Raw genomic sequence first — 13,384 nt, 5'->3', positions numbered from 1 at the left:
ACAATCTCTCGCTATTCTGTTACAATGGTAAGCAGCAATTTTGGAACAGCTCAATATTCCTAACCGTGCAGTTCTCTAGACCTACACTTCTGCCTATATTAAACTACAGCCAAATCGTCGTACGTGCGTTGGTAGCATTCGGATTACCATTTGGGTACCTGTGTCCAAACTTATTTAAAGTGAAATTTAAATAATTGTGCACTAGAAATGAAGGTACCACCTCAGTAATTAGCATGTTCAGTAGTATGCCATATCGACGAAACTTCATCATCATGATCATCTCTGAACTTGGAATATCCGATGAGCTTTCCTGCTCATTGTTTCCATGTTGAACTCTCTGTCGAGGTGGTCATGTCGTTGCTGTTCTTCTTTTACACATATGCACCAAGTCTCTTCAGTTTTCTTTAATTTGGTTACCACGTTCATTGTCCTGTACTTTGCAATCCATATTTCTATTTACCCTATTGCAAAACATTGCTGTAGTGGTCTTTATATTTTCTTGGCATCAGACTTAAGTAAGTTCCAGCCTTCGGTGTTTGGATGAGTCCCCCATTCTACCTGGTGCAAACTACACTCATGCTCATAAATAAAGGATAATTGCACACAACGTGACACTGAACACAACTGGCGCTAATAGCATAGGCACATAGGGAACACACACGGCACAGATCTGTAAGTCCACGGTATTGGTGATAAGTTGAGAGAACCGTCCAGAAACACATGTGCTACAAAACGCCACTGTTGTACCCCGACATCAATATGGGATATGATGACCATGCACACGTACACAGGACGCACAACGGGTTGGCATACTGTGGATCAGGTGGTCGAGCAGCTGCTGTGGCATAGCCTCCTATTCTTGCAACAGTGCCTGTTGGAGCTCCTGAAGTGTCCTAGGGGTTTGAAGACGTGCAGCGATACGTCGACCGACAGCATCCCAGACGTGTTCGATGGGGTTTAGGTCGGGAGAACAGGCAGGCCACTCCATCCGCCTGATATCTTCTGTTTCAAGGTACTCCTCCACGATGGCAGCTCGGTGGGGCCTTGCGTTATAATCCATCAGGAGGAAGGTGGGACCCACTGCACCCCTGAAAAGGTGGACATACTGGTGCAAAATGACATACCGATACACGTGACCTGTTACAGTTCCTCTGTCAAAGACATGCACGGGGGTACGTGCAACAATCATAATCCCACTCCACACCATTAAACCACGGCCTCCATACAGGTCCCTTTCAAGGACATCAAGTGGTTGGTCTCTGGTTCCTGGTTCACGCCAGATGAAAACCCGGCGAGAATCACTGTTCAGACTATACCTGGACTCGTCCGTGAACATAATCTGGGACCACTGTTCCAATGACCATGTACTGTCTTCTTGACACCAGGCTTTACGGGCTCTCCTGTGACCATGGGTCAGTGGAATGCACCTTGCAGGTCTCCGGGCGAATAAACCATGTCTGTTCAGTCGTTTGTAGACTGTGTGTCTGGAGGCAACTGTTTCAGTGGCTGCGGTAAGGTTTCGAGCAAGGCTACCTGCTGTACTCCGTGGCCGTCTGCGGTGGCCACTGATGGTGTGGTATCGGTCTTCTTGTGGTGTTGTACACTGTGGACGTCCCGTACTGTAGCGCCTGGACACCTTTCCTGTCTGCTGGAACCGTTGCCATAATCTTGAGATCACACTTTGTGGCACACGGAGGGCCCGTGCTACGACCTGCTGTGTTTGATCAGCCTGCAGTCGCCCTAGTATTCTACCCTTCATGACATAATCAATATGTGTTCTTTGAGCAATTTTCAACACACAGTAAACATTAGCACGTCTGAAAACTTCTGCACACTTTCTCGCTGCACCGTACTCTGACATGCACCAATGCACCTCTACGTATGTCGACTGCTGCCAGCACCACCGTGCGACGACCGCATGGTCATACCCCGAGGTGATTTAAACCCGCAAACCGCCCACCAGAGCGTTGTTTCACCACGTATCAGCATTATCCTTAATTTATGAGCATGAGTGTATGATGAAGCACCACTTGTCCAAGCGTCCCTATTGTCTGCTGCCACAGAGAGCTGTTTTCCACGTCCGTATTCTGTGTAAGAAGACCAGGTAAGGCCCATGCTCAGTTATGAAGTGCACCATTGCCTTAGTTGGGTGAACAGTACCAGATCACTGACAGTACTTGATGTGGTGTCACCACCAGACACTACACTTGCTAGGTGGTAGCTTAAATCGGCCGCGGTCCATGTAGTACATGTCGGACCCGCGTGTCGCCACTGTGTGATCGCAGACCGAGCGCCACCACAAGGCAGGTCTCGAGATACGGACTAGCACTCGACCCCAGTTGTACGGACGACATTGCTAGCGACCATACGGACGAAGCCTTAGCTCTCATTTGCCGAGAGACAGTTAGAATAGCCGTCTGCTAAGTCCATGGCTACGACCTAGCAAGGCGCCAGCTACGTATTTTCTTTATAGCAGTCATAACGTATCCTGTTCCAGAATTGACGCCAGTCGGCGTGTGTGTACGCGTGCCTTTCTTTCGGCTCCCTTCCCAGTGTGGCGTAGCAAGCTTGTTACGCTACAACACTTGACATTTGGACCATATGATCCCACCGGGATGCCATTTATCTGTTCTCGAGGCCGGGAGTTGGATTTTGTTGTTACATTTACTCCTGTAATTACTTGGATTGGGTCGAGCCCGCCTCGACTTCACGCTGCTGTATACCGTAGTCGATGAGACATATCTCCAGTGTCACCGTGTAGCCTTGACAGGTGTCGCAAAGACTTTAGTAAACGTGAGGGGTACGGTTGTCTGTGTTCGTCTAAGGACGGATGTGATGTGTTCGTACCCAGCTGCGAATATAACTACAGCACTGAAGACTTCGTATGATACACCATAAGCAAAAGTACTCCCCACCTCACACCATGAAGTGGCTTGCAGATGCTGACGCGGAGTAAGAGAGTGGTGTGCGCAGGCTCCGCCCACGACGCCGCCGAAGAGCGCCACAGGCGGACCGCCTGCGGTGCCGCCCCCGCCGGTGCCGCCGCGCAGGAGCCGCCCCCAGCCGCCGCCCCCTCCGCCCCCGCAACCACCCCAGCAGCAGCAGCTGGTGCTGGTGGGCCCGCCACGTGCCTTCGCCGACAGCGACTGCGCGCCCGAGCCCCCGGAACCGCAGACCAGGACCAACATCGTGGACGTGGAAGCCGAGGTGAGCGCAGCGTCATGACAACACTGACAGTCGGCGGAGGAGGGAGGGAGGGAGGGAGGGAGGGAGGGGGGCGGGCACGATGCAAGTGGTCGCGCCCTTCGGTAAAAACAAGTTAGCGGGAATAGTGTCTACAAATAGCTACTGTACAGATTCCTCAGTAGCTTCTGACCGTCCCCACGCTCTTCTTGCCCAGTGTTCGACTTAGTGATGTTTGGGGTATGTAAGCGTAGGCTTCCGCGGCCGTTGTCTTCTTCAATAAAATTCTTCAGGGTATCAGACCGCATCGTCATAATTTAAAATGCGCCAACGTTTCGGCCAGCGTTGCAGCTAGCCTTCATCAGGGCCTTACGTTAACTCCCTGACCTCAGTTAACGTAAGGCCCTGATGAAGGCTAGCTGCAACGCTGGCCGAAAAGTTGGCGCATTTTAAATTATGACGATGCGGTCTGATACCCTGAAGAATTTTATTGAAGAAGACAACGGCCGCGGAAGCCTACGCTTACATTTTTTTTTCCCCTTAAGGCCCTGATGAAGGCTAGCTGCAACGCTGGCCGAAACGTTGGCGCATTTTAAATTATGACGATGCGGTCTGATACCCTGAAGAATTTTATTGAAGATGTTTGGGGTACTTTCGGCGGCTGGTCACATTTTCACAGCACTTGCCACACTGAGATAGTGACACACTGCAGCGAGTGGCAGGGACAGTCAATTTTTAATAACTAGTTCTGTTAATAATATAGCCGACCGTTGTGGCCGACCGGTTCTAGGCGCTTCAGTTCAGGACCGCGCTACTGCTACGGTCTCAGATTCGAATCCTGCCTCGGGCATGGATGTGTGTGATGTCCTTAGGTTAGTTAGATGTAAGTAGTTCTAAGTCTAGGGGACTGATGACTTCAGAAGTTAAGTCCCACAGTGCTTACAGCCGTTTGAACCATTTGTTAATAATATACTTATCTTTTTTGTTGCTCTTCGTTGTTGAACGTTGATGGCTCGTTGTTCTCTTCCTTTGTGTGATTCATCTTTCTAAAATTGTCTAGAGGATTGTCGGGTTACTTCTTCAGTAACCATGTGAAATCTGGTGGAATTTTAGCAGAATTACTCTTATATTTTCATTCATTTCACTTCAGAATACAAATCCATAAAAATACGTAACTCGCACTTCCAATTCGTACAACCAACTGCCCAAAAGAACACAGATTTTCCTCTAACAAGATGTAGCAAAGGAGTTACTGTCATGTATAGATATATTTATACAAAATAATCTTTCGGAAATACATTTCGTAAATTAAATACAATTAATAGTTTATTTATTTTGTGAAGTCCCAACCATCGCTGTGATCATATTAAGTATTTCCAGAATGAAATTTCCACTCCGCAGCGGATTGTGCGCTGATGTGAAACTTCCTAGCGCATTAAAACTGTGTACCTGACCGAGACTCGAGTTCGCTAAGGTCGCGAGTTCGAGTCTCGGTCAGGCACACAGTTTTAATGGATTGTGTGTGTGAATTCCTAAGAGACCAAACTGCTAAGGTCATTGGTCCCTAGACTTACACACTACTTAAACTAACTTATGCTAAGAACTATACACACACCCATGCCCGAGGGAGGACTCTTAACACCCGGCGGGAGGGGCCGCGCAGTCAGTGACAGGACGCCTCAAACCGCGCGGCCACTCCGCACGCCACACAGTTTTAATCTTCCAGGAAGCTTCATATTAAGTATTTGCAAAGGCTGACATGTACATATTTTCGTATAGCTTTGTAGTAGTGGATTTGTGGTTTTTACGGCTTCACCGCGGTATCGTTCACTTCATTTGATCCAAGGTCGGGTAGTACATTTATTACAAGCTGAATTATAGATCACGTTTCAACTTGAAGTATAATTATGTGATTACAACAAAATGGCCTGTTGGTAATAATATATGCTCCATATCCTCGCGGACGATATGATTTTGGAATTTGGTGAGCAGCCCCTTCCGTCTAGCGCGTCGTCTCTCTGGAAGTGTGTCCCACTTCAAACTTTCTATGAGATTTGTAACGCTCTCGCGATGGCTAAGTGCACCAGTCACAAATGTTGCCGCTCTTCTTTGGACCTTCTCAATTTCTTGAATCAGACCAAATGGTAAGGGTCCCATACAGACGAACAATACTCTAAGACTGGACGAACTAGAGTAGCACTCCGTCTTCAGGCCACAAGTGGCCTACCGGGACCATCTGACCGCCGTGTCGTCCTCAGGGGAGGATGCGGATAGGAGGATGGTGGGGTCAGCACACCGCTCTCCCGGTTTTTATGATGGTATTCTTGACTGAAGCCGCTACTATTCGGTCGAGTAGCTCCTCAATTGGCATCACGAGGCTGAGTGGACCCCGAAAAATGGCAACAGCGCATGGCGACTGGATGGTCACCCATCCAAGTGCCGGCCACGCCCAACAGCGCTTAACTTCGGTGATCTCACGGGAACCGGTGTATCCACTGCCGCAAGGCCATTGCCAGGACGAACTAGAGTATTGTAAGCAATTTCCTTTGTTGAAGAACTGCATCGCTTCAGGATTCTACCAGTAAACCGCAATCTAGAGTTCGCCGTACTTGTTGGCTCTGGCTGGAGGATGTGAGGGTGGTGTGGGCGTGCCGGCAGGTGGAGGAGGAGGAGGAGTGCCCCAGCGAGTCGGACGACACGGGCAGCAGCGTGTCGACGGTGGTGGAGCAGCCGCTGCTGCAGCCGCAGCTCGACGTGTCGCTGGTGCTGCGGCCGTTCGAGCAGCTGGAGCGACAGCTGCTGGACGAGCAGGCCGAGGCGGGGGCGGCGAGCGCCGCGGCGGCCGCCTGCCGCTGCCGCGACGCGCCGCTCAGCTACGGCGACGAGGCGCACCCGCTCTGCCACGTGCGCCGCCTGCACGCCACGCTGCAGGTACCTACCTGTCTAGCCGTCTAGCGGTCAGCCTCCCTGTCTAATAAGAGCTTAAAGCCAGGTACCTCTTCAAGGGACCTACGCCTCCTGGTAAGAGGCGGCACACGGCCTGGGTGGAAGGATCTTAATTGAGGTTCCTCTCTTTTGAGCCCAACCCGTCGGATACCTATGGTAGATCGGGGAAAACCACCGTTCAGGCTGAGTTGCTGGCGGGGCCGGAAGGTGCTAACTGCCACACCAAGTATCATTATAAGTCTCATTGGCTCTGCGTGAATTGTTTGTTCAACCAACCTACACAGCCTATACCTTAACCTCCACTACACTAATAACTTCTGATCTGAAGCTTAAAGTTAGGCACCTCTTCAAGGGACCTACGCCTCCTGGTAAGAGGCGGCGCACGGCCTGGATGGAAGGATCTTAATTGGGGTCCCTCTCTTTTGAGCCCAACCCGTCGGATACCTATGGTAGATCGGGGAAAACCACCGTTCAGGTCGTGTTGTCGGCGGAGCCGGGAGGTGCTTGCGCCTGACGTACTCTACTAGGAGCCTTGTAGGCTCAACACAAACCGTTAGCATCATTACCTTCATTACTATTACCACAACAACCCTTTCATTAGCAACTTTGAGCCAAGCACAAAATCAGTTACCTCTCTATTGTATATCGTAAATGGTTTAGCAGGCAGGACATGGAGGTCTTAGTCTTAGTTTCTAGCTTTAACGTACACTTATCTCTTCTAGTTAAGTTAGTTTTTAGGATGGTAGATGTTAAAGGCATGGTGAGTGACGGCCAGCGTCTTGAGGGTCATTCCAAGACCCGAGCCGCCGCCCACAACCAGGTGACGGGCAATATTATACCTCTCTCTTCTTTATTCAGTTCTTTCTAAATATTTAATTCCGTTTTGTTTATTAATGTCTCACTTGATTTTGTATTAGTTATAAGTTTTTATAATGCTGCACAAGAAATTATATCAAATGGATATAAACAAACAGAGCCCGCCTCCACGTGGCGGGACACGGGCAACGGTGTGAGTGGGGACGGGAGCCGGTGTGGTGTTACTTTCAGTCACACCGGACCCCGGACCCAGTCACAGCGGCTAAGTGGCAACATACGACCCACCATAAGAAATTAGACAGTGGGTCATTAAAAATAAGCAGCTAGTGAAAAAAAAAGTGTCTACCTACCTTCTATTCTTCTTTTGCTACTGCCTTTATCCCGAATTGTGCGCAGAGTCGGCAGGGTTAAGTACGAAGTTAGCATTGTTAATTTTTAGGGGTGGCCAGTTGCCCTTCCTGCCGTAGCCCCATAACCCCCGGGACGGAATTAGTGTACCCCAGCTGTCTGCGTACAGTGTAAATCGTGAAATAGTGTGAATGTGTTTCAAATGTCTGCGAGTCGTGTAACTGAGGCGGGACGAGGGGACCAGCCCGGTATTCACCTAGGGAGATGTGGAAAACCGCCTAAAAACATCCAGGCTGGCCAGCACACCGGCCGTCGTCGTTAATCCGCCGGGCGGATTCGATCCGGGGCCGACGCGCCTACCCGAGTCCAGGAAGCACCGCTTTAGCTCTCTCGGCTATCCTGGCGGGTTTTCCTGTCTACCTACCTGCCTACCCATATCTGACCTGGTCCTTGTCTGTATACCCGCATACTAGACCACACTACCTGTGTGGCGGAGCTCATACGGAGGGGTCCAAAAAAATGTATCCACTGTTTAAAAGTCCATAACTTGCAAACTAATTGACGGAGTTGTCTCATTTTTGGTGAAAGTGTAGTTTAAAGTCCACCTGAAAGATACCATTGTAGGTGATCGAAATGGTCACCATCAACATCCACACACAAACGATATCGCCGAACTGGAACTGCAACGTGTTCAGTTAGATATTTGCACATGAATGTATGATGGATTCTCGAGGTTCATCCAATGTGCGTGGCTTTTGTCGATAAACGACGTCCTTTAGTGTTCCCCACAGGTAAAAGTTGCAGTGTTACGTGGCTTTATGCTTAATTACAGACTTACTATTTTATCAGTTGATTTGTTTTCACCATGTAACGCCCGCTGTTTACGTCCTTTTTCGTTGTTGAGCGATGTATCACTTTTCGTTCTGACGCCGCAACTCTTCCTTTTCTATATCTTTACTACTTTTTATGTATATAAATGATGAACTATTGGTTCTGCCGTTTAACAACTTTTTAATAACTGTGGAAGTATTACAGGCATCGGGTCCCACCTAATGTGTCATCCGCCTATACGTTTTACATGAACCTTTCAAGACTCGATCGATCTGTTTACAAAGAGAAAGCAGGATATCTCTTCCTTTGACGTTGTCCAACAACGACCTAGGAAGCTCGACGCCCTCGCGGCCCAGGCTCTTCCACGGCTCGCGGTAGTTTGCAGCATTCGTTTTATTCCCTGCCCACTTGCCGCTACGTCGAACTTTCGTGGTGATCGTTGGGCAACGTCTTACACGTTATCTGCAACATAAATAAACTTTCTTCTCACAGTATTTTTGAAAACCCAAAAACAAACTTAAGGAACATAATAATAATAACTGTTGTAACAATAATTCGTATAAGTCTTGGTCGATTTAATGAGGGGTGCGACAGGCCTAAGCCTTGTGACACCACAAAGTCCAGAGCAGTTAGGTGTGGGGAACATGGTGGATACTCCACAGCACCTTTACGGCCTATCCATCTTCGTGGTAGATTTTCGTCGAGATGCGCCCTAACACGATTTTGCTAGTGGGGTGGGGCACCATCTTGTTGAAAGTAAACTCTTCCGTCTGCATACAAGTCTCGGATGGCAGGTAAAATGGATCTCTGAAGCTTCTGAAGGTACACCTCACCGGTAACTGTGCCGTCAAGGAAGAATGGTCCAAGCAAACCCCGGTAACACAACCCACACCACATATTTACTCCTGGCAAATTCACGGCTTTGTCTACATAGACGTTCGGATTTTCGGCGGCCCAGTGGATGCAATTGTGGCGATTTACTGTACCATTGAGTTTGAACTGTGCCTCATCAGACCACACAGTCATCTCTGCAAACTCTCCATCGTTGCGCACCATGTTAGTAAACCACTCGCAGTACTCCATTCTTCGATCTGGGTCGTACTCGTTCATTGCGAGTAGCAATCGTGGGATGTAGCACTTCCACTTTGCTGTCTTCAAAATTCGCCGAACACTTGAGCGACTCACTCCAGTTTCACGGGCACACTCTCAGACTTCTGTGGTGGGTGGGTGAATTGTTGTAACACACGACGGGAGTTAGCTGAACTTGTTACTGTTACAGGTCGTCCAGATCGTTGTTTGTGTACATCTTTAACACAGCCTTTAGCTTCAAATTTGTCTCGAATGCGACGAATCGTTAAACGTGTCGATGGCTCTGTTTCATACTCATTTCGCCATTGCCGTTGAACCTCATTGATGTTTTCGTACTTAAAATACCACTTCAAAACTGACTTCCTTTCATCGAATGTAAGCCTTGCGCCAGCCATGTTTACTCGAGTAACTAGGTGCAACTACGAACAAAACACTGACTATCTGGCGACTGTCACCTAACAAAACAAAACAACGCAATACAACGCTTGTGTGGCGATTGCCGGAACTACGAACTATTACACTACCAAAGATGAGACAACTCCGTCAATTAGTTTGCCAGTTATGGACTTTTAAACACTGAATACATTGTTTTGGACCCCTCTGTAGAGCAGAACTGATTCCCCGTCACTTGCTGACCGTGCCGGTCGGCTTCTCTCGTTTTCACGTCTGCGAGCACTCGACGACTGCGAATTAACGGGAGCATGAGCCCTTCCACGTGGCTAACGAAGCAGGCTGGTTATCCATGTCACAGATCAGCGCGGGCCATAGGGGAAGAACATGAGCACGCCCATTCTGCAACTTCGCAGCCTAAGCGCTTCTGCGTGCGGTTCGCGTGGATGTGAGAGCCGCACAGACGGCTGTGTCAGCAGGCGAGGTACCGCCGGCTGTCTTCAACAACTTCCACCAAGCTGTGTGTCGTTTATTCACTCTCGCACACCACAGCCGACTGAACATCTGTTTCTTGATTCAAAAATTTTACGAACAGTCGTATGTTTCGGTTTATTTTATTTTACGAGGATTGGAACTTTAATAGTGGCAATGCCCATGTAGGCAACCCGTAATCGCAGCCAGAGCCGGCTGCGAGCGCACCAGCGGCCAAGTCCTGCTCAAGGTCACGCTGTACCTCACGCGTGACGCAGCGCGCGACAGAGTACATAAGTGAATCAATGTTTGTTTTTTTTTTTAATGACGGGAGGGATAAGGAAAGGAAAAGAAAAATTTATTTGATTTCTGTAGTAACGAGTGAGATCACTCACTTCTTTAATTTTTGCACAATTAGCTCCACCTTTAATAAAAAAAACAGGCAGACTCACGCTCACTTATTTCGCGATGGTTCCTTGTGCGAAGAACCAACGGCATCGAAGACATGAAACAAGACTTTGCCCTTGTTCTATCGAAAATTTCAGATATTTGAAAGGTGCAATAAGCAATTATGTCTCTTTCATTAAAGCTCTACAAACCTCCAACACTGGAAACTTTGTCTCCTGGATACCGTACAATAGCTACGGTCCCCCAACCGTTTCCATGATAGTATGCTTCAAGGTTATCCAAAGTAAAATTAAACACAGCTGCACAAAACACTGAATGGCTGTGCAAAAACGGTTGTCCCCTCACTGGTTGAATTTATTTACAGCTCGTACAAAATAGATAGGAGTTTCAAAGTCTTACTGACTTTCAAAGTAGTCATCAGCATTGTCTATAACCCATTGCCAGCGATGTGGAAGTCGTAGGATACTCTTAGCAGTGCCAGTCGTGTTGACAGTTCGAGCGGCGCGGTCTACTGCCCGACGAATTTGTAGCAGTTCTGAAGCGAATGCCGTGAAGTGCTTCCTTCGGTTTAGAAATCGAGTAGAACTCACGAGAGCTTGAGTCAGTAGACTGCAATAGATGGTATAGCACTTAGCAGCCCCATCAGTCAAACAAGTCAGTAACAGCTTGCACTGTACGTGCTTGAGCATTGTCCTGCAAAATGATGATCAGGTCCAGCAGAAAGTGTCATCACTTCTGTCTCTAAGCTGGTCGTAGGTTGTGTTCCATAAATTAACAGCAAAGAGACAGAAGTGTTGACACTTTCTGTAGGACGTGACCATCATTTTACAGGACAATGCTCAAGCACGTACAGTGGAAGCTGTTAGTGATTTGTTTGACTGATGGGGCTCCTAAGTGCTATACCACCTACTGCACTCTCCTGACTTAAGCTCTCGTAAGTTCAACTCGATTTCTAAACTGAAGGAAACACTTCTCGGCATTCGCTTCAGAACTGCTACAAATTCGTCTGGCAATAGACTTCGTCACTCAAACTGTCAACACAACTGGCACTGCTAAGAGTATCCTACGACTTCCACATCGCTGCCAACGGGTTATCCACAATGTTGGTGACTACTTTCAAGGACAGTAAAACTTTGAAACACGTATCTATTTTGTACGAGCTGCAAATAAATAGTTGCCACTATTAAAGTTCCAACCCTCGTATATCCCAAATGCTACCAGTTTCGGCAACTCGGTATTGAAAGTGGTAGCATTTGATATATAAAATAAACATATGGCTGTTGCTAAAGTTTTTTGAATCAAGAAATACGTACCAGACGATGTCCCCCAGGCCATAATGGACCGACCGAGACTGAACACCATCTGGGTCGGGGAGGCACCTACGAGTCTACCTCCTCTGCCTTCTTGTCTATCTACCTGCTTCTCAACCTGTGACGTCAATTATGTGGAGTCTAGCAATGCGTACTCGGGTCGCTAGACAAAAAATTCAAATTTTTGAGTTTTACTACAAAATGAAAAGATACACAGACGTGTCGCAAGCAAAGGGCGACATACAAAATAAAGCAATTTTCTTCAGTGGAAAGAATTCCAAGCCTGTGCTCCATATAGAGTATAAGTGAGCTGTCTAGCCTTGAAGCTACTATTCAACTGGGGCGTCAACAGTAGGTCGCGGCGCTTATGTCCTCTTCACGTAAGGGCCGCTGCTGTCGCGTTGTCGCCCTGGAGCGGAGTCGGTGAGCGTGCGACTGGAGTGCCGGTGCTTGACTTTACACAGTAACAACTGGCGTGGTTGTCCATTCATAGAAATGCCGCTCTCCACGGGGAACACGATTCTAACGACATCTGTTGACAGTTTTTATGATTATATCGTGAATTTGCTTAATTATATCGTTTGTATGATTATATCGGGAGTTTTGATGATTATATCGTGACAGCGGAATAGTGATTTGGTGCTTTAATCTCGGACACAAGTGTACCTGCCTGCCTAATTACCAGTCTGCTCACCGTTCCACCAGAGACCGGTCTCTCTCGGTCCGTGAGTGTGGGTGGTGGGTCTGTGGACGAGTCTCCAGTCTACAGTCAGTTCCGCCGGTGGACCACCACATACTTCCCCTTGCAGAGCCGCACTGCACCAGAACACTGTCACCATGCGACTGTGTGGGTGGTAGGTAGACACAGTTAGACATCGCCAGTGACTACACGTGACTGGGCGAGTCTGTGGACCAGTCCTGCGGATAAGTCTTCCTGTGAATGGAGGTGTTTAGACTGATGGCCTAACCACATACCTGCCCACATGCTTACGTAACTACTAGTCCATCAGACTACCTTCTCATCTGTCTCCTTGACTATCAAATACGAGAGGACTTCAAAAACTAAATTACACATTATTGTGGCAAACCAAGTAATTTTTATTGAATGCTGCACTGCACGTCGAAGTGACTCTGCTTTTCTACATAGTCTCTGTGAACAACTTTCGGAACGTTGTACCAATCGTTCAGTTCCTCGATGATGGAAATCCGCTCCTCGGTCAAAGAGCCGTTGTAGAATCGCTGTGCGAACGTCCCCGCCGTTGAAAAATATCCCCCAGCTGTTCTTTTAACTTACCGAATGTATGGAAACTGCATCGTGCAATATCTGTATTGTATAACGGAAGAGCATCGCCCTCTTCTTGTCAGCACCGTTTCACTACAGCTGGACGCCACCTTGCATACGGTCCACACTGCGGCAGAATTTCACGGCGAGTTTACACGTTTTTCCCACACGTTTTTTCCTACCGTCTCGCGTGCTTCATGTCGAGTAGGCCTCCGGTTGCATCGCAATATTACTCCTGCACAGTGATGCATCTTTCAACCGTCCCGGAGCAGTACTGTGCCTGCAGGTGAGACGCCCTGCTAAACCCGCT

General features: G+C 48.3%; 1 protein-coding gene across 1 annotated transcript in view; it reads left to right on the top strand.

Annotated features, from left to right (window-relative positions):
* The first annotated feature begins 207 nt into the window (after window positions 1-207).
* The window catches only part of LOC126484720 (proline-, glutamic acid- and leucine-rich protein 1-like), a 193,608-nt gene continuing 180,431 nt past the window's right edge, over window positions 208-13,384 (top strand). Inside the window, exons 1-3 of the mRNA XM_050108316.1 lie at window positions 208-213; window positions 2,974-3,207; window positions 5,842-6,015. Coding sequence (XP_049964273.1) covers window positions 208-213; window positions 2,974-3,207; window positions 5,842-6,015 — 414 coding nt within the window. The remainder of the gene's footprint in view (window positions 214-2,973; window positions 3,208-5,841; window positions 6,016-13,384) is intronic.

The sequence above is a fragment of the Schistocerca serialis genome, chromosome 6, assembly GCF_023864345.2.
Source record: "Schistocerca serialis cubense isolate TAMUIC-IGC-003099 chromosome 6, iqSchSeri2.2, whole genome shotgun sequence".
In the NCBI taxonomy this organism is placed as follows: domain Eukaryota; kingdom Metazoa; phylum Arthropoda; class Insecta; order Orthoptera; family Acrididae; genus Schistocerca; species Schistocerca serialis.
Note: the sequence above shows the minus strand (reverse complement) of the source record. Positions and strands in the feature narration are given on the sequence as shown.